Here is a 27495-nt window from a genome sequence, read left to right as displayed (position 1 = left end):
TTCATTTCGATAACGCCTCCATTTCCCTCCCTCGTCACAGGGAACCGCTACCAAGTCCAGAGGTGTAATCAGACAACAGCTCCTAATAGCTGACTTGTGCAACTAAAAAACTAGTATAATCTTTTCCTCTGCCACGTATTTACCCAGGTTGGTTTGTTTGGGTTTTTTTCTACTGAAAAAGTTCCGTCCTGCAGAATTTCATTTATTAAAAAAAAAAAATTTAAAAATCACTGGCACTAGGCAATGCTTCCGCCTGAAAGCGGAAACAATGCACCCCCGTATCCCACAGCAAAACATAATACATTTCTGGGAAGGGCTCAAGACAGGAAGCCAGGATGCTGCAGCTGTTCCTCTACAGGAAAATATAAACATGTTTACACGTATATACCCAACCTAGATGTAGATGCAAGTTTTTCTGCACAGTCATTAAATACACCTTTGCATTCCTTTTGGTTTCTTATAATCCCCAGGCCCACAAGGAAACATAATTTGGAAACTGAGGGAGGGTGGTTTTCTATCTTCAGACAACCGAAGGGAAAGGTCATGCTCTGCTAGGCTAATTCAATTTTTATCCATCCATATTCATGTTTCTAGCATACCTAACTGGAACACTCAAGTTTAACCCCTGTTGTATCTAGGAAGGACAAGACTTCTCCCGCGCTTTCCCTCTTGGCTGGTTCACAAGTAAGGAGATGCTATGTTCTCAGCCAACCATTGGAGGCCGAGGACCTTATTACTAGCGGTATTTCTGCAGCATAGATTTTGTATTTTATCTTAGTTTTCAGCATTATTAGATGATTTATCATGCGTTGCTATTCATTCCACATCTTGGGTCAACAGAAATTGTTCTCTTCAGGCAGAGCAGTCAGTAGCAGAGTTGACAGGGACTCAGAATAAGCTGAGTGCTGAAATAGCCCATCTTCGTGTTGCAACAGTGAACATGAGCAGTATCAATGAAGCTCTTGCACTGGATAAAGTGCAGCTGAACAAGCTTGTGCTGCAGGTGAGCAGCGTTGCCAAAGATCTTGCCAGGTGTTTGTCTCCAGCTGCTGCTTCTTCTGAGACTTCTTGCCTTCCGGCAGCATGACTGACTGAAGATGGAAACGTTGTTCCATTTTGCGGCCAAGCCAAACCTCCTGCAGAGTAAATCTTACTCTATTTTATTTCCTCTGTGCTTCTGTGATTGTAGCTGGAGCAAGAGAATGGAGTTGTGTCAGGTAAAGTGGACGAGATGGAGAGAGCAAGGACCTCTTACCAGGAGAAGCTGACCTTGTGTAAAAGGACAAACAAAGAGCTCTGCGCAGAGAAAGCCCACCTGGAACAGCTGCTGAAGAAAGCAGAGGAGCAACGCGACATCATTGCAAGGAAATTTCTGTTCAGAACCCATGCAGTGTTTTAGAGAAATAAGTGTATTGAAGAAATAAAACTAGAGAAAAAGTCTTTGTATACAGTAGAGAAACTGACAGGAACAACCTAACGTGGAGGGCTGCGTGGAGGCTGATGAGGCATGCTGTGATGGAGTGCTTTGGAAAAGGAAGATAGTTTACCTCCTCATCAGGTTCATGCTGCTTTTCCAGGCCTACGACTGACCTCATTTACACAAGACAGCACCAGTTTTGTCCCACCACTGCTTCTGCTGGAGAACCTGAAGTGAACACTGTGCTCTGAACTTTTGTCTTTCTTTGAGATTCACAGCTTGAACCAAGCCCCTTGCCACAGTTCGCCTGCTACAGCAGGTCCTCAGCTTGGCTCCTACTGAGGCCTTTTGCTTTACGCTCGTCCTGTTACCTCAGGTCATCACTTCGGTCAGATATGGCTGTTGAGTACAATGGCTGTCTCTCAGGAGACTGACGGTCCAGAGATATTAGTGCCAAGTTAAGGTTCAGAGACCGATCCAGCTTCCGAGTCTCTGCTTCCAGAACAGCAGCTTTGGGCTCCCTGACCACAGCTGCTAAGGAGTAAGACAGCTCTTCGTGAAGGTCTGACAGCTCCTGGCTGGTCTTTGCACAGCACTCAATATAGTCCTGCTTGTATTTTCGTTCTTGTGCCAGCTGCGTCTGCAGAAGGGACACCTGAAAGAGGCAAAAGGCCAAGCTCAGACAAGCCTATCTGTATCTCCACGGTACCAGCTGTCAGGGAAGACACACCCTCCTCTAACTCCAACCCTGACGAACAATTTGTCCTTTCAGAATGGGAAGTAACAGGTTCCCAGAGTCACCCTGAACTGAACTTAGATTGTAAACAACTCAAGTTTCTTTCTGGCATACCATTCACATGTAAAACACCAAGACATTACATGAGAGAGGTTCCTACAGGATTTAGTAACTCAACTCTTTTTTTCAAAGGAGAGATGTGGGCTACCGACACCTTAGTTCCACACGTTTTCCTCAGCAGGAGGACTACTGGTTACACAAGGTAGTGAAAACTGTTCTGTTATGATCTAGCTTAGAAACGTGACAGCTAGCACATGAAAAGGGAGCAAGTGCTCATTTTTCCTAACTTCAGAGCACTTCACAAATGAGCAGAGCCAAATTTGATGAACAAAGGCCAGCAGGGGAAATGAGCCTTAAAGGACTGTTGAGGCCTTGAAACTCCTCAAATTCTATTCTTTCCTGATGATACAGAGTTGTGCCTGCTGGGCTTTTTGGTGGGAGAGACACAGTGGCTCTCACCTCCTGTTAGGTTTGCAGTGCAGTGCAGCCACAGCAATTCCGGACTGTTGACCTCTGCCTGCTCCGGAGTGGAGGAGGTGTACACAGAAAGTAAGACGTCACAGGGACTTCACAGCAAACAATATGCATAGGCTAGGGAACACCACTGCTGAAGAGAGGGACAGATCTGATCTTCTCTGAAATAATAAGGGCACCTTTGTGAAACTGGGCTTGGAAGCCGGAAAATCCTTCCCACGCTTTGGTAGGTAACCCAGAAGTATCAGTGGAAGAAGGGGCCATCTGCTGCTGAGAGCATCTCCCAGGAAGCAGGAGATCAAGTTCCAGTTCCGTTGTTTCCCAGACAAGTGCTCTAACTAGCCAGCTGAGGACTATTCTTTGAGTGGAGCACCTCCATTTTCGTGCTGAACTGCTGGCGATGGTCCACAGTGCAGGCAGACTCAACAGGCACAAGGGGAGGGGGGTTCAATGAGTTACCTGGAGCAGCAGAACTTCAGACACTGAGGCTTCCTGCTGAAAACATCCTTAAGGTATACTTTGATGGCTTCATCAGTATTCTTGGCTCACTTGCCAGAGGCAAGCATCATGTACTTTACTCACATAAATCTTACATGCATTTTGCCCTGGACACCTGTGAAGGTTCACCTCCTTAGGGAGACCAGGGTGTACCAGACCCACAACAGTGAATGGAAGAGAAGCCTGGCAACTGCTGCTACTGCCAATACCACTGTCCAAGGATGCAACAGGGCTCAGTAGCTGGAATGTACATCCATGCGCTGATAAAACAAATGTCGGTTCAGTGCTTAGGCTCTAACTTCGTCGATACTGGGGTCATGATTAGCACAGAATAGCAATATGAGACTAACAATGGACTGAAGGCTATAAGCTCTGGCACTGCCTCAGATCCCTGGAGCTCTGATACGATTCAAGCTCCGCTGTTAACAGAGTCAAGGGAAAATGGAAACAGTCAACAAGATGAGTAAGACTCAAGGGGAACGTCCCCAGAATAGTCTCTATTTTCCAGTGAGTTCCAGTTTTCTGATTTTCCTCCAATCTCTCTCCTGCCATGCCTGACCTTTAGGCAAGTCAGAGATTAGGCCTAGGTGAATAATGTTGTTAGGCTGTGGCCAACAGGTATGTCTGACTGGGTATTTCCACTGCCTGGTGTGCTCACTTCCTGACAGCCAAACAAAACTTGGGCTGCAGTGTTGTGCAAAGATGAGCCCAATGGTACGGGCACAGCAGCTTTTGATGAGAGCTTTCCTACTCCTTACCTGGTTCTGCAACTCAGCTAATCGACGACTGCAGCGCCCGTGAGACTCCTCCTGTGAAGAAAACAGAAGGATTTCTTTTTGGTCTCCAGTCTGGCCAGGGCCATGGTCTATGTTCAACTTCTATTAGGTCTATACTGGGGGGGCTGCTGCCACTGGGATTTGCCATCATTCCTCTGCATGGCCAGACCCTCCTCCCACCAAGTAAGACTGTGTTCTCACCTGTCTAGAAGCAGGCATCTTGTGCTGGTCAGACTCTGAGAGAGAAAATCCACGTGCATCTGGCAGTGACCGACCATGACAATATCTCTTCAGTCTCCTCCGTTCACGTTCCACCTGCACATTGGATAGGAGAAAGGGTCACAGAAACCCGCCACTGAACAAGGAGCAAAAGGACCTCTGGACATCATGGCAGGGAGATTTCTGATCAGAGACCATTAATTGCACCTGAGAACGTTGTGGGTAAAAAGCACTCAATGTAGACTATGGAAAAGGAGCAAGAGGAAACAGTTCCTGACACAAGAGAGTCAAATGTGTGTGTATGGGGACACTGGGGCAAGAAGGATGATACCAGAGTGAATGTGCATTTGTGAAGGCAATGGGGTGCCAGAAGAGAGAGAAAATACGGAAGTGTGTGTCCACAGGGGAACATGGGAGAGGGAAGGAAACAAGCAGAGGACTCCTAAGTGCTGTCTGTGGAAATGAGTTGTGTTCTGGAGGACCGTGAGGCTTTGCAAAGGCAGCGAAAGCCTGTTTTACCTGCTCAAGAGTCCTCCTGAGCTCATCACTGAGTTGCTTCAGGTCAGTCTTCTCATGTTCCAGCCTTGCAACTGCTTGCTGCAGACACTGCAGCCGCTGAACCAGAAGTTTCTTCTCTGAGAGCCATGATAGCTGCTCCCCTTCTGCAATAGCCTGCTGAGAGAGGAGATTATGTGAGCTGGTACAACAAAAAGGTTAGGAGGGCCAGAATCAACAAGTCGAGGAGAGAGACCAGACTCAGGAACGGACAGTCCTAAGTCCCTTCTTCTCCTGGTGTATAGGCCAAAACAACACACTCTTTTCCTAGGGGTCTTCCTCCAGAGCACCCTGGAGGCACGTTGTTTGTTCTGGACATGCTTCCTGCTAGTTTTGTTCAGTGTTCCCCATTCTGGCTTAGAGAGAGACTGGAAACATTCATTTCCTATTCAGCCACTTAGTGGTTTTACAAAGGTCTATTATATTTCCAGCTCCCTCTCTCTCAGCCATTGCTTGTCCGTCACAAAGACTTCCACACTGACATATCCCTCTTAGGGAAGCTCTTTAACACCTTTGGTCATCCTCTTTGACCTTCACTGCATATTCTCCTATCTATAATTCTACTCTCTGTACTTGGACAACTAAACAACATGCAAGATGTTGGTGAAGCATGTATTTCTGCAGTGATAAAAAACTACGCTTTTGTTCTCTATTCCCCATACCTGGTACCTCATCATTACAGAACTGCTCTTAAGAACAAACAAACAAACAAACAACACATTATCAACCAAGATATGTGCACCGCTCTGAACCTAGTCAAGAGCCACCTCCCCTCTCGTGGCTTTCTTCATGAACCACTCCTTGGAGCCATCTCCGACAGCATCTATAAAGATAGTCTTGATACTAGCACTATACTAATGTATATGGATGCAACTGCATTATGTGATCTAATCCTGTTGCATACCTGAACTATATGAATGCAACTGAAATCTCCCATTGCTTTCACATTTCCTGCCATTCTCACTTCCCTGCTTTCCATCAACAGATCACAATTCCTGTCACCACCCTGATCAGGCTAGTAGTAACATTCTGAAGTATATATAAAAAAAAAATATATATATATATAAAAATGTATAATGCATAAATACAGTTTTTTACTAGTAGCATTTTTTTTATATGCCTGTATACTAATGTAATGCTACAAGATTTGGCAGAGTCCCAGGCAAGCTTGCAGCACAGCCTCTGGCAGCTGTTCCACTAGCAGTACCTGAGTCGGATCAATTTGGAAAAATCCACACAAATTTATCTTCATACTTTTTGGACTGCGGCACAAGTACATCCTGAATGTGAAATGAAGCCTTTGACCTGATCAGGCAACAGCATGAATGCCATTCTTTTTATTATGCCAGAAAAGCTGTACCTCAGAAGTCTACATCTCTGAAAGCATCCTTGAAGTCCCATCAGTGTAGCTGCTGTTCAGCCATTGTTATAAATTTCTGCTAAGTTTAGTACATTAGTGCCCTTTCCTTTGCATGCCAAATCCTAACCACGACACATTGGCTAAGCTTGCCGAGATAGGAGAGAACCAACTACGCACCCGCAACATTTTAACTTGAGTTAATTTTAACAGCAAGCTCTGTAGTTTGTTCAGTAGTTCTGGGCTTGACAGAAAAAATTCTGGCCGGAGCTATGCAGACAGGCAAGCCTGCTGGCTGCAATCATGGTTTCTTTGGCCAAGCAGGTCAGATATTTATGGGAATACATGGGACCGTATCTTTAGGGGAAACATTAGAACCCTTTATAGACATTTCCATTGACTGATGATCAACCATGCTGCCTACCTGACGATGAGACCGGTCTGTGTCCCTCTCTGAAACCATACTCTGCAGGATGGCTATTTCTTCCCTCAGAGTCCCATTGGCCATTTCACTCTGGGTAAGGGCAAGAGTCAGTGATTGTGCCTTCTCTTTCCATTCAATTTCTCCGCTCTCAGTCTGCTTCAAAATAGCAATCACATGCTCCAATTCTTCCCCCTTTGCTTTCCGCTCATCTTCCAGCTGTTGGGTTAGCTCCTTCTGCCTTTGCAAGGCACGGTCTCTCTCCTGGAGAACTCTCCTCTTCTCTGCTTCCTCTTCCTCCCAGTTTTGGAGTTTCTGGATTTGTTTCTGTAGAGTGTCCCCTCCATCCTTCCATGGCAAAGCAGACGTTAATTGTTTCAGAAGTTCACTCTGCCTCTTAAGCTCTTGTTCTCTCCCTGTCAGAGTCTCCTCTAAATACCTGACTCTGTCTCTCTGGAACTCGATCTCTTCATCCTTCTTTGTCAGAGTCTGCTGAACGTGCTGGAGACCTTCCCGAAGAGCTCTTATTTCCTCTTCTAACTCTTTTTGCTCACCTTGAGCCTTAGTCTCTCGTTCCTTCTCAGGCAAAGCTTCTTCCAGGAGCTCCTCTTGCTCTCTGTGCTGTCTAACCTCTTTGTTCTTCCCAGTTAGCCTGAGCTGGAGATTCTTCAAGGTCTTCACTTCTTCTTCCTGGTGCTGTGGTTTTTGCATGGGAGTTTCATTGTCTTCATCTCTCTTCCTCACCACATCCTCAAGCAGGTTCACTTGCTTCTGGCATGACGTTAGTGCTACTGCCATGCTTTCTTCACAAAGCCGGAACACGTTCATATGCTCTGTCTGCTTGAGGAACTCCAAACAGTTCTCCTTCAATATTTGCCTCATTTTGTCCAGATCCTGCTGTAGACTCTTGGCCTGCTTGCCTTCTAACTCCTTCTGCTCTCGAAGGTCCTTGACCTGCTCTTGCAAAGACACTATCTCTTGATCTCTAGCTTCTAGAGAAGATTCAGCGTATTCTAGTTTTTGCAGTATGGCTTTAGTTTGCATTGCAGCCTCTTCCTTTTGCTGTTGAAGCTTAGAGATAGCCTCCTCCAGAACCTCTATCTTTTTTTCTCTCTCTTTCAAAGTCAGTTTTGTTGCTTGAAGATTTGTTTGCTCAGCTTCATGCTTTTCCTCCTTTTCCTTGCATGCCTCATGTTGCTTTCTAAGGGATAAAATTTCTTGCTCTTGTTCCTTTAGTGCCGCTTGAAGATGCTGCACAATTTCCTTCTGCTGTTCAGAGTCTTGTTCTTGTTTTTGGAAGGTCTCAATCACCTCCTTCTGGGATTCAATCATTAAATCCTTTTCTTTCAGTATTGCCTTAGTGTGTTCTAAGTCTCTGTGTAAGACATTCATCCGTTCTTCTGTTTTTTCCTCATAGTTCCGTGTTTGTTGCTTTTGGATGTCTATGAGTCTGTCCTTTTCTTTTACGCTTTCTAAGGTCTGCTCCAGTTCGTCACGGACAGTCCTTAACTGCATTTCCATGACTTCTTCAGCTTCCTGGATTTGCTTTTTTTGTGACTCAAGCTCTTGAGCTTTTCTAGATACAGATAGCGTCATCTTTTCTACTTGACCACAAAGCTCTTGCAGGTGCTCCTCTTGCTGTTCCTTGCACTGCTGGAGGAGTCTTAACTGATCCCTTTGAGAGTCACACTCACTCTCTCTCTCCTTAAGAACTGCCCGCAGGTGTTCAAGGCTTGTGTGCAGAGATTTCACCTGTTCTCTCTCCTTTTCCAGTTCTCGGATCTGCTGAGTCAGAGACATTAGCTCTGCGTTTTTCTCCTTCAAGCTTCCTTTCATATGATCAAGATCCACAAGCAGATTTCTCACTTGGGATGCACCGTCTTGTTCTAGAATCAGTATTTTCTCCTCCTGGAATTTGATCTCCTGGTCTCTCTCCTTCAGCTCTTTGCTCATCTTGCACACAGCAGTCCTCTGCAATTCTCGCTGCTTCTCCAGCTCCCCTATCAGTTCTTGCTGGGATCTGATCTCCCGGTCTTTCCCTTCCAGGTCTTTGCTCATTTTGCTTAGAGCAATCCTCTGCAATTCTCGCTGCTTCTCCAGTTCCCGTATCTGTTCTTGCTGGGATTCCACCTTCTGTTTTTTCTCTCTTATGTCCTTAATAACCTGATCAAGAGTAGCTTTATGCATTTCTTTCTGCTCTTCCAGCATTCTCATCTGTTCCTGGTACAACTTCATTTCTCCCTCTCTCTCTGAAAGGGTGGCAGTCATATGAGTCAGACTCTCCTGCAAAGCTTTTCCTTGGGCTGCCTCTCTCTGGAGCATCTGGATTTTCTCCCACTGCGTTTCTACTTCCTCATTTTTAATTTTTAAGATAGACAGTGTAGTTTGAAGTTCTTGTTCAAGGCAGTGATTCATATCTGTTGCTGTATTTGCTCGGGCTTCAGAGGCTGCGACTGATTCCTGAAGAAGTTTTAGGTCCCATACCAATTTTTCTCTAACTGCTTGCAGTCTGTCCCGCTCATGCTGCAAAACAGCGAGAAAAAGATTCAGTAATGCCATCTACACAGGCTTGCTTTTCATACTAGATTTGAACTCCTGCTTCAGTGGCAGACAAGGGCTGAAGTTTGAGCTTTTAGTAGAAAATTTGAGCTATTCCATTGGTCTCTCTGCTTGATATGATTTTTCTACTGTTACTCAAAACAGATTTGAGAGCTGTACTGTATTTATCAAACTCTGCCCGTAGCTGATTTTTTGAGTCATTGTAAATGGAGAAGGAGGAAAATATCAATCATGTAAGAACAGCTGCACTGGCTCAATTGTCTAGGCTAGTATCCTGTACGTAACGGTGCCTGCAAGTGCATACCCAGGGAAGAAAGACTAAGAGCGAGGTAGACTTCCATGATACCTCCCCAACCCCAGCACTGTTTCAGCTTGTGAGAACTTTCAGTTTCCTACCGACTCCATATAGACCTGCCATATTTACAACACCATTGGTAAAGGAGTTCAACAGGTCCATGCTGCTGTAAGTACACCAAGTCCTGTCATTTGCTTGCAGTGTGGCTCTGGCTACCTTCATCAGACAACTCTTGTTCATCTCTTGGAAAAGAGAGTGAACGACTGCTGCCCCCTCTCTCCCTGCCCCTTGGGATGTCACAGACCTTTCCAGCGGCACCCTTTAGCTTGTGTCTTTCCCAGCTAACTGAGCCAGCCCCATCTTCCTTTTTGCCCTTCTCTGAACCTCTTCTAGCTCTAGTGTGCTCTTTTGGGGAGGAGCCCAAAAGAACTGCAGCCAGGATTTAAAGTCCAGACTAAGCATGATGCTCCCTCTATTAGGGAGGGAAGAGAGAACAAGCCCAACGTGATTTCCTGTTTTGTGATGGTTTGTTGGGGTTTTCTTCTACTTCTATTATTAGCAAACTTTGTCTTCTCACCCCTTTTTCCAGGATGAGACATTTAGAAAATTAAATATGGATTCGGACACGAATAATTGCCCACGCCATGCAACATAAATAGAGACAAGTTTGAAGATTACTTTGACTAGAGCTTCAAGGGCAGAAATCTTCAGAACTGAGGAAAATAAGCACCCTGGATCATAACTGAGTTTTATATGGCTATGTTATCTCTTCCTACTCATTTAGAAGAATGCAAGTGGAAAAGTTAAACCAAAACCCAAGATGCCCCTAGAATTATTAACAGAAGCCAAAAAAATATGCAAGAAATGCCCCTCACAGCATCTGCCAGCCTCACCAGGACATCCTTTCTCTGCTTCTCAGTGCTCTCAAGTTCCCTTTCCAAAGACGCCACCTCTTGATGTAGGGTCAAAGCCTCCTCCTTTAGCAACTCTTCAGAGGCTGCTAGCTGAGATGTCAACTCTTCCACCTCAAGTAAAACATAACAAAGCAGTCAAAGAGTACAGCTTCTCACCATCAGGCGTATCATGTACTGTGAGGAAAGGGAAAGAACAACTGTAAATTTCACCCTGTCATGAGAGTACCAGATTCACAATGGATACAGCCAACTTGTTTAAGAATCTAAGAGTGGGTCACCATGTCCATCTGAAAAACCACCTTCAAAAACAAGACCAGCAGAAATCCATTCTGATGATTGCTGGCAAACAGGCAAAAGGACTAGCCCATCTCTCCAGAGCAGCAGCTATGATTCAGCTGGCCAGTAAGTCTCCTTCAGACCAGCTGAGATGGAGACCACAGTATGAGGGCAGTCAGAGGGATTATGCCATCAGCCTGCTGCTCTGCAATGGACAGGCAAGAAGGGGAGAGACCACCTGTCTGATGACTGGAGTAGCTATTGCTATTTCATTCACCTGTTTTTGTAGAGCATCCCTCTCCTGAAGAAGGATATTCATTTCCTCTTTGATGGTTTTGATCTCTTCCTTGTGCCTCTTCTCCACTGCCTTGATCTTACCCCAAGTTTCCTGCAGCTCTGCTTGCAGCTCTTCTGTGAGGTTCTGTGAGCACCAATGGAGAGCAAGCTACTGGGACCTGCCATCAGGTTTAGCTTTTTTCTTCCTTGTGTCTCAAAACCACATTCATTCAGCCACTCCCTTCTGTTTTTCTACCCAGCTCTGCTTCCACTGCAACCCTTCTCCTGTTGCTGATCCCTGGAGCTTACCAGGCTCTGTGCTTTCAGTGCCTCCAGTAGTCCTTGCCTCCTCAGCCCCTCAGTTTTATTTCCTTGTTACTGCCCTTCATCCTGGTACACGGCTCTCTCAGCTTCTCAGCTTACATCCAATTGCCAACTGCCTGTTCCTTCAACCTACCCTACTAGTCCGACTTGCCTGCCCATTCTCTCGCTGCTCTTCCACCTCCTGCCTGAGCTGCTCTAGCTGCTGGCAGGCTTCTGCTAGCTATCCCTGAGTTTGGAGCAGCATCTCTAATAAAGCATCCTTCTCACTCTCTTTTTCTAGCAGGACCTGCACAGAAATAAAGAGGAGATGGGTTTAAACTTCCCCCACAAAATTTGTGTGGCAAAACTCAGACTGATGGGCTCACACAGTCTCGAAACACTGTGCTGCTGGTCTCCTAGGTCGTATCTGCCCACTTGGAGGCACAGCTTCCTAAGTGAGACTGGCAGTATAAACATGGTCCCTCCACGGTCCACCTCTGATTGAATCTCCAACAAACTCTTAGTCATCCAACAGGAAAATGTGTGGCATTTTCAAGTGTCTCACCTCAGTGGTGAGGGTATACCTTTGCTTCTGTGTTCTGTTTGTCTTTCAAGAGTAACTTTTGCACCTAGTTAGCAGTAGACAAAATGTGAGGCTGTCAGAGGGCTGAAGGTAGCAGCTCCTTCAGAAAACTCACGTATTCTAAGTGGTGTTTGGTGAAAATTACTTCAGTTTTAAGGTATTCAGCAGAGTTTGGTAAAGTACCGACACTACAGTGACACAGTGTCATCTCTGAGCGCTGCCCTGTCATTTCAATACCTGCGGACACAGTTATGGATACTGCTGTCCCTAGGCAGCCTGCATAAAGAGGACTTTGGGTAGGACACAAGGAGGACTCTCAGTGTTGCTGAGGGGGTTGCTTTGGCACAGGAGATCAAGGCACAAAATAGCTTACCAGTAAGTGACTTAAAGACTCCTCTGAAATACTTCTGAACAGTAAAACAGAGGCATCTTCTGGGATGTTTTAAAAAGATTTTTCTTTGGTCAATGATCCTGCTGCATCCCGCCCCTTCCGCCCAACCTTCCTCAAGGGGACTCAGTCCTAGAAACTCTGTTTAGTCTTTAAGGGAGTTAATGCTATAAACACATATCAGTAAACATCAAAAGAGGACCGTTAAGAGAACAGTGAAGATTCTTTGAGGTGCAAGTCTTAAAAAACCAAAAAACCAGAATATAATAGCAGCACAAAAATCTAAAATGAAAGGTGGCATTTCTGCCTGGCTTCCTAGAAGAGGTCTCATTCCTAGTCCCAAAGATAGCCCTGCACACCTTTCACCTCACCAAATTCAATGTAGAAAACAAGTAGGGCATGCTCCACCACAAAGCCTGATATCCAGCCATCTCCCACAGCTCTAGCCTTGCAAAAAAGCCACACAAATTGTCCTTTCACAATCATTACCTCTTGCTTGGCATTTTCAACTCTGGTTTGTTCCTCTTCTTGTTGAGCTTGCATGGTAGCAACTTTCTGCTTCATATCAAACAGCTTCTTCTCCTGCTCCCTTTCTGCCTCTGCCTTCTCCTTCTCCCACTGCTGCAGCACCTCCTGCAGCTCTGAACGGTGCCCTTCCCGCTCGCTTGCCTGATGAGAGGAGGAAAAGCCTTCAAGATGGAATCCCAGCCAAGCTCCTCAAAAACTTTGCGGTGCTTCATCCAACCCACAAAACCCCACCTCAACAGTGCACAGTAGTGGCTTTGTGGCCTCCATAAACCATGTCCTATCAAGGAACTTAAAAGGAGGGTCAGCAGGTGGAAGAAAACAAGATGCTACCTTCCCCTCTCTGAATGCTGCCCGTTTCCTAGCACCTCTTGCCTCAGGATTTCTCTCTGTTCTCAGAGTCTCTGTTTTCAAAGCTCAACTCCATTCTCATCAATGAAAAGGTACAGATGGACTGCAGGGTGAGAAAGAGGCCAGGACCCTGATGCCCTAGTCACAGGAGAGGTCACAAACTGAAGTACCAGGAACAAGGGGCCTGTTCCATATGCTTCAAGCCCAAAGATAATACCTCTGTCAACCATGAAAGGACAGAAAGAAAGGAACAGAGTTCCCGTGACCACAGTTGGCAGGAATGTTAGGAGTCTACTTCATGGTGGTCAGGAGTCTGGTAAGATCCTACCCCTTTGCTGACATGCTTTGGTGGGGACCACCCAACCTTCTGTTGGACTTGTCTTACGCCCACACTGAATCTGTGGCTGCATTCAGTGTCCCAGCATAGTCCTGTGGGTCTTCACGTGCCTTCAAGTACCAGCCATTGGCTCTTCTGCCTGGTGTAGCAACACGTGGCCTGTGACAGACAACTGCTGCCATTTCACATGTTCAGGCTATCACTCCTCTAAACCCAGCCCACAAAGCTTGCTTGAAGAATTCAAAAGCATATTGCTTCTTACCAGGTCTTGCAGGAGTTTGTTTATTTCCACTTCATGATCAGTTTGCCGACGCCTGAGGGTACTGTCATACTGCTGTTCTGTCTGCGAGAGCTGTTGCGCCATGCTTTCCCATTCCTGCCTCATTCGAGATCTCTCTGCTTCCAGCTCCTGTTGAAGGCACTTCACTTCCCCTGCAAACACAACAAATGGCAAGACTCAGTGCCTACGCAAACCGCGGCTCTGGCTTTACTAACCTTAAGCCATTTGAATGTCAGTGTAGGAGGGATCTGTCTCCAGCTCCTTCACTCCTCAGAAGCACTGCAGACAGAGAGCTATTTTCATACCCTCCTCCCTAGGCAGGGTGATCACCAGAAGCAAAGCACATGAAGATCTCACCTTGTATCACCTCCTTGGCCTGCGTGACTGCATGAAGTTGGATTTCTAGCTGACTCCTGGTGATCTCCAGCTGAGACAAGTGCTGCTGAGCCTCAAACAGGCTGGATTCCAGGATCTCCTTCACTGATCTGCAAGTTGCAAATACAGAGAGAAATGAGTTTCTTGCTCCTGACACCCAGAGGGAGTTATTCCAGTAAGAATTCGCACAAGGTCCCTACACCTGACTACGGAAAATGGGTTGCATGGAAACTTGTATAGAGAAAGCATATTTCTGCCACTTAAAATAGCAATGCAGGCCCCTCCGAGGGATTGCCTAGGCCTTACTTATGACCTAGCATAAGACAGAAAGCCCAGCCAAATTAGATCTCAGTAACCAAATCTTAAATTGTCATTGTTGGATCTATGACACAGGGGTAGCTGTGCCCACAAAGTCTGTGCCGGCGAGCAAAAGGCCAGCCTCTGCTCACAGCCCTTATCTCATCAGCACTTCCAAGTTGCTCTGCAGGGCAACAGAATAGGAGTATTTCCCTGGCTGACTCATGACTTTTTAATGCTGTTGAGTTCATAGAGTAGGTAATTTTCCTGACTTCCTAGATTTAGAAGGCACTAAAGAAATAACATAGGTGATATGTAAAATCCCATGCTTGTAGCAGCATTTGTCAGAAATCAGGACTAGATTTTATCTGAACAAGAACTACCGGAGAAACAGGTGTCCTTCAGGTGGTTGGAACTGTTGGAAGTTCAAGAGAAAAACTTGGAACTTTTTTACTGAAACCTTCCTGTTAGTGTTGCTAACTCAGTAGGCAGTAGGCCAAATGACTTGTCGCTCTTTAAAATGGAAGTTGTAGTACTGCAGGTGCAAACTGCTATATCCATAGACTTCAACCAACTGCTGCATACGACGCACAGGATTCTGGAACCAGGAGCTGCAGTTACCTCCCTGGCCTAACAGCGTCCTGTGTGCCAGGTTCCTACAACACCCAGCACTGCCTCACTAGTATAGGGATGCAATCAGGATAACGTCCTTCAAAAGGACCACCTGAGTGGTACAGCAATAAAATCCACAACAGTAGGATTTCCCAGCTTGGCTGCACAATGAAGATGTATCTTCAAGAAGAAGGACAAGCACATATTTCCGATTACACCAATCTCTAGCAGTCCAAAGTAAATATCCTTCATTTTAAGAATAAATCAAAGTCATTCTCTAGAACAGAACAGCAAAGATAGAGTCCAAAACCATAACAGCAAAAGGCTCTTGAGAACAACATCTGGCAAGAACAGGCGCTGATTTTTCGTTATCTATTGCCAAAGATTCTTCATAACTAATTTATCTCTTTTAAAAAAAAATTTTTATCCCATTATTAAAAAAAAAATGGGCCAAACAATAATTTTGTAACAGCCCAATAATCAACAAAACATGATTCAGCTGGATCAAGAGATGCTGGAGCTCAGAAGCAGCAGCAACTCTCAAGAAACAGATGAAGTCAAAATGGTGTTTATCAGCCTTGCTAACAACATACTCTGGAGCGCTAAAGCGTAAAAGTCAAGAAGCATGACAATCAATCTCTAAAACATAATTGGTACAGCTCCGCAAGGTCAGGAGTCTTCTAAAAAACATCTAAGAGGAGGACAAACATCTCAATACGTTGGGCTGTTTTTTGGGGAAAGCAGAACTTGTCACACTTGATCCTAGAAACCTGATAGAGCACAAGGACAGAATCTTGTTCCTTCCCTGTATAACTTCTCCATGACGCCATCTCTAAACAGCATGCGGTAAGGAGTACAGGACCCAGATATCAACAGTGAGGAAGAATCCACAAAGACTGTCAAGAATTCAAAAGAGGTTTCCCTGCTGCTGGGGTAACCAGTTTGAGGTCCTGCACCATAGGTAACAAGAATTAGCTTAGAAACAGAAGGCCCTCAAGATTTTCAGGATGAGCCTCTAGCTTCACCGTAAATGGCAATGGCCTTCTCACAAAGTCTGTATCTAACAGCCCTGAATTCTGAAAACCCCATGTCAAACTACTCGATAAGGAAAGATCTATGTTCAAATGCACAGAACAAGAAACCAAAAGCAGAGAGAAGCTGCAGGTTTCAGTGAACGTCTGCATGGTCAATTCACAGCCAAGTTGGCTTGCTTTGCAGTTCACACAGGTATGTGCATGGGAGCATAAGCATGAGCCCAAGGCTCCAGAGAGCTTTGTTAGCTTTAGCTGTCAAAAATAACATTCAAATCATGGTATACTTTTTTTCCTCTTGAGATTCTTCCATTTTCTGTCCGTGGAAGGTGAAAACACACACCAGATGCAATAAATCCCTGTGTAATGATTACCACCTTTATACAGACATTAAATGATGTCCTGCCTAGAGTCTCCTCCCTGCCTTTACCTGGCCTCTGCCAGCTGCTCTGACAGGCCTTGTCTGTCCCGCTCCACGGCTGCCAGTCGCACCTCTAGGGCAGCCTTCTCATGCACCAGCAATTCCTTCTCTTTGGACACCCTGGCCAGTGTGTGCCCTTGGCGAGAGGACTCCTCACGCAACTGCTCCAGACTGCTGCTAGCCGACTCTTGCTGGCGGGAAACCTGGAAGCGGGACAAAATACAGTTAGAGGCCTTTCTCTGGAGTTCTGTGCAGAGCCAGCCAATGCCACTTCTGAATCAGCTGGAGGAGAAAGAGCTCCTCTGCTTTGGGCTGAAAGTTTAACAGCATCTGCAGTAGACCACAGCAATACCCTGGGCTGCCAAAAGGCACTGCCACTGTTAACTTCAAAGGGATGGGTAAGGCCCTACTGGCTTGCTTGGGACCAGACAGCTCCTTCAGGACAAACATACACACCCAGCCTACTGCACACAGTATTCGAGGTGCCGCCTCACAAGTCCCAAGTCACAGGGGCACAATGACTTCCCTAGTCCTGCTGGCCACACTATTTTGGATACAAGCCAAGAAGCTATTGGCCTTCTTGGCCACCTGGGTATGCTGCCAGCTGATAGTCAACAGCTGTCAACCAGCACCCCCGGGTCCTTTTCCCCAAGGCAGCTCTTTCCAGCCACAAAGTTGCATGTAAGTATTAAAATCCAGTTTCAACAATTTCAAGATGTCATTCCCATTCTTGCAATACAAGACAGCAGACATTAACTTGCAGCTTTGTCCTGCTCTCTACGCTCAAACAAATGGAGTTCTGAAAGTTGCAGACTTCACAAAAAAAAAAAAAAAGCATAAACAGAAGCATGCAGCCCTGGTTTCTGCCTCAGAAAAAGGATTCAGAGCTACACAGTTTGTTTCTTTTGCCACATGTGAGAGTAGCAGCCCCACTCACATTCATGGACAACACAATCATCTCTTTGCAGCTTATCAAAAGCCAAAAAAAGTGGCCAACACACCGAGGTACATTAAAAGAATCTGTAGAAGCAGAGGACAATTCAGAGAATTGCAGAACAGCTCTGCAAGCCATCAACACATTTCCAAAGAGAAGTAAACAAAGCCTTCTGACCTCCAGCACTACCAAGCGCCAGCTTGATGAAAACACAGCAGAATCCAACAAATAAGTTTCACTGAGCCAAGTGGCCAAATGCCCACCCAGATGTACCAGCTTTTTGGTCTCACCTGCCTGAGTTTCTCTTGGGTTGCAGCATTCTCCTCTGCCAGTATCCTCAGCTCTACCTGCAGCCCCTCCTGTTGCTCCTCTGCTTTCTTCAGCAGCTGTTCCAGGTGGGCTTTCTCTGCGCAGAGCTCTTTGTTTGTCCTTTTACACAAGGTCAGCTTCTCCTGGTAAGAGGTCCTTGCTCTCTCCATCTCGTCCACTTTACCTGACACAACTCCATTCTCTTGCTCCAGCTACAATCACAGAAGCACAGAGGAAATAAAATAGAGTAAGATTTACTCTGCAGGAGGTTTGGCTTGGCCACAAAATGGAACAACGTTTCCATCTTCAGTCAGTCATGCTGCCGGAAGGCAAGAAGTCTCAGAAGAAGCAGCAGCTGGAGACAAACACCTGGCAAGATCTTTGGCAACGCTGCTCACCTGCAGCACAAGCTTGTTCAGCTGCACTTTATCCAGTGCAAGAGCTTCATTGATACTGCTCATGTTCACTGTTGCAACACGAAGATGGGCTATTTCAGCACTCAGCTTATTCTGAGTCCCTGTCAACTCTGCTACTGACTGCTCTGCCTGAAGAGACAAAGCAACAACATGAAAACAAAGACAGTGAAATCCCTAACTTCAAGCAGCAAGTTCACACCACCTGTGTCTCTCTGACATACCCCCAGTTCAGTGTTCCCAATAAGCCCATGCGGACTAACTACACCAAAGGGCCTGTGTGGTCCGATCACATTCTTCCAAGGAGAACACTGTCCCTGACTTCTACTGCATCTGAGGTGGGCTTGCTATCACAACTCCCTCTCCCAGAAGTGCTGCCTAGCAATAAGGTGACAATACCTTTTCCAGTGCCACTGTAAGCTCATGTTTCTCTTGCTTCAGCAGATCCCTCTGAAGGTGTGATTCCTCCAGTGTCTCTCTCGCGACTACCAACTCACTCTGTAATAGTGAATGTTTTCCTTCCAGTGCAGCCAAGTCCTTCCATCTATGAGAAGGGGAAAGACAGACAAGTTTTTCATGCAAATATATTCCGATTTCCAAAACCGAGAGTACATACTACGTCCCAGATACAGCAGTTTGAACAATTTCCAGCAGCTCTCTGTTTATACCTAAAGAACGCTGGAATTTCCTGACTAGAGCTACATCACTCTTTGTCATTGATGTAGGTGAAACATTCATCACTGCGAAAGTAAAACAAGCTTCCAGAAATCACAGAATGTTTCCAAACGGTTCAGGTACTCCCAACTTAACAGCTTCCTGCCTGTGAGCTCTCTCTCTCTCCTCTTTCATACGTTGGATAGAAGACTTTCCAAAGTTCTTCTCTGGGTAAGCCAGACCTTTAAACTCCAGATTACTAGTCCCACAGTTACTCTTGAAGTGAAACAGTGAAAGAGCGAATCCAATAACCATAGGATCTCAGGATGATTCAGGCCAGAAGGGACCCCAGGAGGCCTCTAGCCCCCTCTTCAGCCCAAAGCAGCTGGGGTCAGCTACGGGATCAATCCAGGTTGCTCAAGACTCTACCCAGTTGGGTCTTCCAAATTTCCAGCGATGGAATCTGCACAACCTCTCTGAGCAACCTGTTCTGCCACATGATTGCCTTCATGGTTCAATTTTTTATTCTCCTTAAACCCAGTCTGAGCCTCTTGTGTTTCAGCTTTTGCCTGTCATCAACTATTCTTGTCAGGTTTGGAATGTTTTTTTTTTAAAGTGGTCATAAAGAAAGTACAAGGAGGCAGCTATGCTCTATGTCAGCAGGCAGCCAGACCCGCCCACATGCTCCCTTCATCCCTCTGTGCTACAAATGATGAGCATACAAAATTCATTCTTTTACGGTGGGGCCTCCTGAAGTCCCGCAACGCCCACCCCTGCCGAGAGAAAGCTTCAACACTTACAGGAGCTCATGGTCATGACACACTCTCTCCATCGTCTGTTGCTGCTCCACCTTTTTCCCCTGGGCTGAATCTTCCTTGAGCTGCAGTTCAGTGTTACGTTGACTCAGACGTGAGGCTTCTTGCTCCACTACTTCAAGCCGTTGCTGTAGCTCTTCCCTGATTTTCTCAAGGTTTGCACAGTCACTGCAGAGACAAGGCTCAGTTAGAAGAATGAAGAGGCCTGAAGACTCACAGATCCCATTTCCATCATTCCAGGATGGAGTTGTGGGGAGCACAGGGAGGAAAAACTTGCTCTTTCCCTCACAAGGTAGCTGAAGAGGGAAAAGAAGGCAAGCTTTTGCCTTCAAGCAATGAGAAGCAGTGGCTAGGAAAGGGCACCCAAAGGACAGAATTCAGAGAAGCAGCATGTCAAGAGGGAGGCATCTTGTATTCCAACATCACTCTGACACTCCAAGACAGCCTTAGGATTCACAGTAGAGCATGAAAAGAAGTGACAGGAGGATGCTAAAGTGCCAGAGGCATAAACGTGGTAGGGCAGGCGAGTTCTTTGCCCATAACACCTCTGAACTCCCAGAACTGGCAGCAGACTGCCTCTAGAATGCAGAAGGAGGAAACACTCACCTTCTAAGTGCTTCTACCAGTGACTGGAGGTGCTGCTGGTGGCTGCTGGACGTCTTGCATTCCTCCTTCAGTTGCTCAAGGCTTTGCTGCAGGTTCCTGCACTTCTCTTCCTGCTGTCTGTGCTGGTGCTGCAGGAGGTTGATAGAGTCCTGCCTAGCAGAAAGCTCTTCTTTTAGGGCCTGCAAGGGATGGGCAGGGCAAGAGCACAAACAAGCAGTAAGGTGCAGGGAAGATGGCTCCAGATAGATGGAAGAAGCAGCAAGCAGAGCGACAGCTCACCAGAAGGCAAAAGCTGTGATGAGGGGGCTGTGATCAAGGAAAGAAAAGCAGTACAACACAGAGCTGGTGAGACTGGAAAGGCAATATGGTACCAAGAGTGGGAAGGCTAGAAACTGGCTAAAACCTGGCTAAGTAAATGTAAAGGTTTCAAGCTAAGTGAGGCAGCTCAAGCAGCTGAGATTGTGGCCAGTGGTGAAGACAAGCAGAAATTCTCACCTGTGTTGCTCCTCGCCTCCTTGCCAGTGCTTCCTGAACCAATACAAAGGCACGCTCTGCATCAGTGGAACTCAGACAGGAGAGGATGTTGCTAGACTCTGCATGCTGGGAACTGTCAGTGCAGATAATGCTGACCGTGCTGTCACTGTCATCTAACACCACCTGAAAACCCACATTAAGCTGCTACTCTTTGCTCATACTACTTGGTTTTCTTTACCTAACTCTCCTTTTCCCCACACTTCACCCTACAGTCAGCAAAAACTCAATTCTCTGATTTCTTCAGTCAAGAAAAGTTTTGTCCCTGTAGCCACAAGTATTCCCGGGATTTCTGAATACAGCTACTCTAAACAAGAAAGAAACGTGAAGTGGCTGGAGGCTGCCTGAACGCTCAGTGTCTTGAAGCTCTCAGGAATGATTTTGGTCTCCTTCAGCTTTGCTTAGAGCCACATACACAAGCACCCAATCAACACCGGAAATAGCAATGAAAGGAAACATTAATGCTGCCCAGGGAAGAGAGTACAGCAATGGAAAAGCTACTGTTTGTGATTACTCTAAGCAGTAGCACAGGTGGATAAAAATTACTACATAAGGGGAAAGAACTGACTTTGTAAGATGGGCCTCCCCTCCACAGAGTAACGTTTAGGACTAAGTTAAAGTTACACCTAAACAGTTAGACCAGTTGCAATTCTGGGGAGATAATAATGGTCAGTGAAGGTAGAGTGAAGGAGCAGAGATGGCAAGTGCATCATCAACTGAGTCAGTGGCCTTTTATAAAAACCTGAAGAACACTGAAGAACAAAGTCATTGCTCAAGGAGGGTGGGGAAAGCCTCCAAGCAACACTGGAATACAAATGTCAAGTAGCCAACTCAGAAAGCACAGTCCAAGAGAGACCTTAGCGGAACAGTGAAGGCAAAGGTATTGAAACTTCTAGCGACTCAGCTGAACTGTCACAGAACAGTGAACTCTGAAGTTATGGCAGGTTTTGTCAGAAAAGTGGTATAAAAATGGAAGAGCCAGCAGCAGTTAACACAGACAGCATACAACGTATATAGCTATCTATTCCCTGGGCTAGTCTCTTGCCTTCTCCAGGTACTTTTAAATCACATTTACAGGGGTGTGGTCCCAACTCTGTACTCACCTCAGTTATGTCCTTTATCAGCTTTAGGAGGAAAAGATTCTCTTCCTTGGCACTTCTGGTCAATGAAGCTTCATATTCTTTCTCTAACTGACTCGCTTCCTGAGAACAGAATAAGGAAAGGGTGGGGAGGGAAGAGCTGCTCCCCTCTGTAGCACTCCCATCCTCAGGAGCGTTGTCATGCCGATAAGCCTTAGCCCTAGTGTTTCCAGTATACTCCTTCCCATATCTATTCAATTCCTCCTTTGCTAAAACTAAGAAGAGAAAGACCAACAGCTAGTTTTCATAGACTGCTAAGAAGCTGTCATTTCCAAGGAACTTTGATCCCTAGAGACCTAAAGCCACAGGCAGAACAGCATTGGTGCAACCCCGCTGAGGGAGGCACCTGAATTGCCTGCAGCTCCCGTGCCACTGCCTGCACCTGGACTGACTCCACATGTGCCAAATGCACAGGGAGTACTGTGGCAATGTGCCCGATGTCAGCACTCCTCCTCTTGAGGAAACCACACCTCTTTGTGCTAAGGCTGGAAAGCAAACACTGGGCTATCTCCCACATAAAGGTAAAACATACTAGCATCTCCACAGTGTCGTTAAGTGTTTTCACAGTCTTCTCCTTCTGCTCATTCTGCTTCTGAGACCATACAAGCAAGGCTGAGAGCTCCACCACCCTGAGAAGAGAAGGTCCACATGCCATTCCAAAAGCATGGCACACCATTACCTGTTAAAGAGCTAAGCAGCTCCCAGAAGCACAGCAGATGAAGTTCAAGACAGAAAATACAGCAAAGGCAACATTCATCTCTACAGGTTAATATGCTTGATGTTTGCAAACTGGCACTTCTTGCCCCAAAGGCCCTCTGCACTCAGTGTTGCAAGGAAACATCCGAACCAAGGTGCTACATTGCTTACGATGGCCCTGGGCAGATTCCTCCCAACTCTCTTTAGCACAGCCCTGGGTAGCAAAAGGACTCTACAAGAGACAGAGCTCTCTTTATGCTGGTCTCAATTTCTCACCAGGAGTCAGTTAACAGCAAAATCATTGTAATATGCAAGCTCTTCTCCAGTCTTGTCTTACTCAGAAGAGCTTATGTCAGCCAGATGGCTTTTTCTGTCCATTCTGTTGATGGTGATAGTTTGACAAGGGACAGAAACAGGGTTGTGCAGAACAGGTGTGTTTTAAACGTGAACACAGCCTATCCATGAATCCAAGAAGCAGCCACACAAAAGGTAATGTTGTTAATAGCAAAGTTTAAAGCTCATTTACCTGTCCTGAAGCTCCTTCTTCTCCAGGTCCTCCTTGCCTTGTAAACACATCACTTCCCAAGTCTTCTGGCTTATTTCCTGCACTGCTTCCTGCTGTGCCTGATCCTCTAGGACAGGTCTACCCAGAGTGACGGACTCCCAGAGCTGTATGCCAGAGTTCAGGCGGGAGCAGTTTACAAGTATAGATCCAGAAAGCCTCATTTGCTCTGCCTTCAGCTCTGACAAATCTCTGAAGAAGAAAGAAAGATAACATTCACACCACCACCATCATTGGCTGGCTCTCTTCTGAAGCACATAATTGGGCAACAGTAAAAGCTGGCCGGAAGGATGACATCTTTGCTGGGGACAAATCATCCATCTCACGCTTTGGGATCAGGACACATCTTGACAGCTGAGCAATGGGTCTATTTGATGGTTGAGGAATGAGTGTGCTTTCTCTGCAGAGGTAAGAAGAAATGTATGGAACAGCCAAAAGGCTTCAAGAATTAACTAGAACGTCAGGCATACTCCACACATTAAGTAAAGCTTATAATCCAATAAGGGAAATGGCTGATGGTAACCCAGAGTTTGAAACTGGGTGCTGGCACCAGCAGAGTGTACTATTAAGGCTACACTATTTTCGTTTGCAGGGAAGGCAATTGTGAGAGAGGAACCCCAAAGAGCCCAAGAACAAGAAAACAATCATAAAAAGGAGGTATCACACTAAGCAAAATACATCGGAGAAATGCTATTACAGGGCAGAGGAGCTATTCTTTTTCTCAGCAAAGTTGGTAGAGGAATAAGTGGATGCACAGTAACCAGAATAAAACCAGCTGGAAACCAGAAGGAGGAAGGAAAAAAAATATTCATGACTGATCTTTCCATCAGGAGCAGTGGGAAAAGAAAGCCAGTGAGATTTAAGGCAGATTTTAATCACTCTAAGAAAGAGACCACTCTACATGCTCTGTGCCTAGCTGTGGTGATTGTCTTCCAATGTGCCCACATATGCCTACGTCTGTATTACTATGCCCAAACATCAACATAGGCAACATCATCTGTTCAGGGCCTCTGCATTGCTTATAGCCTGAGCCCCTCAGTTTTATCTGAAAACCAGCATCCAAAAAAAATTATTCTGAAAATAGCCTAAAGCACACTTAATGACATTGCTTCAGACTACCAAAGGAGAAATCATATCTTTAGCCGCAACTAAAGTAACATAGAGGCTCAAAAAGCAGGTGTCAAGGAGGGAAGCTCCATTTTTCCTGCAAGACATCTAGCTTTAACTTCTACTCACCGGTCAGTGGCAGTCTTCATCTCCAGGAAATGGCGGCGGAAGGTTACCACCTGACGCCACAGGCTGAGTAGACGGTTACGTTCACCCCTTAGGTAACTGTCATAAAGCTAAACATGCAAAGACAAGAACAAACGGCAATTTGGCCTTCGCCATCACTATACATGTCCTTCAGATGGGACAGAGTACAACCACCATCACCAGGTCTCCTTCAATAACAAGTCCAACAGGGGCACCAAGGACTGAAGAGGCACCACAGAAGCACCCTCAGTAGACCTGCCACCTGACTTCAAAGAAGGGAAATATCCACGCTTCTCCTACAGGAATGGGTATCAGCAAAGCAAACTGCTTTTGATTCACCATCTTGCCTTGCAGAGGTATCTAAGAGTCTTGGTGGAGGAAGACAAAAACAAGCCCCTCCAAGAGCAGCATCAGATTTGCTTGCAACAGGCTTCTGGGAAGGGAGGCCTGTCTCATTCTTCTGTTGGCTACTCTGAATGTTAATACACACAGATCTCTCTGGTCTCCACTGCTCTAGACAGAGATTTAGGAACTCTTAAAAAGATGAGTGTTCCTGTGTGACTGCCCTACAGTGCACAGCAGCAGCAAGCATTTGCCTTTAAGACTGAGCAGTATGGTCACAGCAGGTGGGCATCTTCCATCACCACAATTTGCTGACACCCCTCCATCTCACACTCCCGTCTTCTGCTAGTCAACACCAATACATCCCCAATGTAGCCACAACTTTCACACAGCAAGTCCTTGACACCAGAAATAAAATGCATTCTCGTTCCACCCTGGCATCATGTCCGACATTCCCCTAGCCTATCCTTACCTCACGTTCATTGCACCATTCGCTCTCCTTCAATTCCAGCTCCTCCCGGGCCTTCATCCAATCTGCTGTCAGTTTTCCGACATCTTCTTTAAGGGCTGAATTAACCTCATTTGCTTTATCGAGGTGCTCCCGCAGAAGAGTGTTCACTTCTGCCAGATTCTCACACCTTGGAAAGGGAGAAGCAGCAACGAGGTCACTGAACAACTGCTATCCGCTGACTTTGAGAGGCAGTAAGAGTGCTTTCTAGGATTACGTAAGACCTCTCTGTGATGGCAAATTCTTTTGCTTCCCCAAGGTCTGAGCCTTCAATTTCCATCTACAACTTCAGTTTCCCCTTCCTCTTCAACTTTGATGATGCCCACAGTTAATGTCTTGCCTCACCTTTGTGCTGTCTCATCACTGGATGCATCACCTTTCTCTAGCATTGTCCTGAGTCGCTCACCTACTGAACCACAGAATAATTTAGGCTGCAAAGAAACCTTTGGAGGTCACTGGAATAACCCCCCCCACTCAAAGCAGAGCCATTCAGCACACAACACTATTCCTGCACCACAGAAAACAGACTGTGGACCTTCCTCCTTTCAAAGCAGCTTACCCAACTGCTTCCCTTGGGGAGACTAAGCAGCACTGACAGGTTTTTCCCTCACTTCCAGGATACCAAGTATGAGGGAATACTTCTTCCTTGTACCTTTGGTGTGCCCCTTCCAACTGAAGCAGTGCTCTCTCCAGGCTGTGGTCTTCTGTGGCTTCCCACCTGCCTGGAAGGGATCCCTTAAGAAGAAAGGAAATGTTTAGTCAAATTCTTGTGTTCCCTTCACTACGGTTACCATCCATCACTTTCCCCTCCTTTTGTTTGGTATCTCAGGAGCTCGTGGCTTCTTCCAAGCATAACAGTGTCATGACTAGGAGAGGAAGGGAGGGGAAGGGCGTTACTCAATGTGAGCAGCTCTCCTCAGTCTCCCGCTGTTGCACTCTCACCGCTCAGCATCCTCAGCTCATGACTGTGAGTGCTTGCTTAAACTTGAAGCCTGGAAATGCTCTCCTACCCTCCTACCCTTTGTTTCCTAGCTCTACTTTAGCCATGAAGCAGAAGGAAGAGCACAGAGCCAGCTCTGTATGTTGAACACCAGCATTCTTGCTTTCCAAAATCCTCTGTTTCAACCGGTTCTTTTCCAGAAACATACATATAATCTAACAGGCAGCGTAGCCCTCTCCTGAGCCCTAGGACAAATGTTACTCCAGCCATAAAGCATCTTTCACAAAATTAAAATCCTTCTTGATAGGGTTTTCTGGACTGGCATTTCTGGCACTACTGGCTGCTCGAAGAATGGCAACTGGACAAAACACTGACAGGTAAACTTACAGTGCTTCTTTAAATCCTCAGGTAGCAACAGCTTGTTTTCCTCTGTCATTGCTTCGGGGAGCCTTTTGTCTGCATTAACAAATGCTACGTACACTCTCTTTAGTTAGCAACCTGCACACTCACCCCTCCTTCTTCCACTTGCTGCTCCAACTCTCGACACCAAGTCCGGTACTGCAGTACCTGGATGGAGACACAAAATGAAGATGAGTGAACGCAGCTTGTAACAAACTCGGCGTCCCCTGCACTAGCTTTTCTCTAAGCCTCTACAGGCCAAGCACACTACATTTCACAGTGCTGCCAATACAGTCAACAAGAAGTCGCTACGATATCGGGGAGCTTCGCTTCACCTCACATTAAAGGAAGTGAGCGAGAGTTTTTTTCACACATACTACTACTAGTAGTACTACTACTAGCTGCCAGCCTCTGCACGGGGCCGCCCAAACCCACCCCGCCGGCTCGACTCCTACCTCAGGGACAGCCCCTGCTCACCTTGGCCAAGCAGAGGTGCTTGCAAGCCAGGCATCTTTATTTGACTGCGCGAAAGACCCAACGAGAGGCTCGGGACGGTGACAGCGGCAGAGCGAGGCGCCCAGCACGCCTGGGCGGGCCAGCCAGGGCAAGGTGGCAGGGCGGCTTCCGGGGCTTCCCCCGAGCTCCGGGCTCGGCACCCGCGGCAGCGCCAGGGAGGACCCCGACGAGGGCCCCGCTGGGGCCGCGCGTTCGGCCCCCGAGATCGCCGCCGCCCAGCTCCCTCTCAGCGCGGCGCGGGCGGCCCGGACACCCCGGCCCCGCCACCGCGGCCCGTCCCCGGTCAGCTCCCTCCAGGGCAGGAGCCCCCGCTCCTCACCTTCGCCTGCAGCTTCCGCACCAGCACCGCTTGGCGGTGCTGCGCCTCCTGCGAGCTCTGCAGCAGCCGCTGCAGGGAGGCCTCACTGCCCGCCGCCATGCCCCTGCTCGCCAGCCGGGCCTGCCGCCCGCGGGGCTCCGCCGCCTGAGGGGCCCCGCGGCGGGGGCTGCTCCGCGGCCTGCCCCGGCGGACCGCGCTCAGGCGGACCCGAGCCGCGGCCTG

At 46.9% G+C, this 27495-nt stretch overlaps 1 protein-coding gene across 9 annotated transcripts; it reads right to left on the bottom strand.

Moving 5' to 3' along the window:
* Positions 1-186: 186 nt before the first annotated feature.
* On the bottom strand, positions 187-27495 carry CEP250 (centrosomal protein 250). Of its 9 annotated transcripts, none has more exons than XM_075108837.1 (25): positions 27274-27495; positions 26550-26606; positions 25659-25834; positions 25064-25229; positions 24232-24338; positions 22960-23187; positions 22270-22366; positions 21702-21800; positions 20563-20724; positions 20068-20246; positions 19447-19629; positions 18392-18536; positions 17978-18124; positions 17561-17791; positions 16346-16539; positions 13958-14085; positions 13583-13752; positions 12597-12776; positions 10835-10978; positions 10261-10392; positions 6517-9036; positions 4700-4855; positions 4163-4276; positions 3944-3994; positions 187-2072 (listed from the first exon to the last, which is right to left on the bottom strand). In XM_075108837.1, exons 1-25 carry the CDS (start codon positions 27370-27372, stop codon positions 1785-1787), a joined length of 6153 nt encoding a protein of 2050 aa, XP_074964938.1. In that variant the 5' UTR covers positions 27373-27495; the 3' UTR covers positions 187-1784. The 9 variants fall into 9 exon arrangements, with proteins under 9 accessions (XP_074964938.1, XP_074964939.1, XP_074964940.1 ...); XM_075108838.1 differs by having other exon boundaries at positions 4700-4852; XM_075108839.1 differs by having other exon boundaries at positions 25752-25834.

This window comes from Phalacrocorax aristotelis, chromosome 13, assembly GCF_949628215.1.
Source record: "Phalacrocorax aristotelis chromosome 13, bGulAri2.1, whole genome shotgun sequence".
Taxonomy (NCBI): Eukaryota; Metazoa; Chordata; class Aves; order Suliformes; family Phalacrocoracidae; genus Phalacrocorax; species Phalacrocorax aristotelis.
This window is presented reverse-complemented; position numbering and strand designations above follow the sequence as displayed.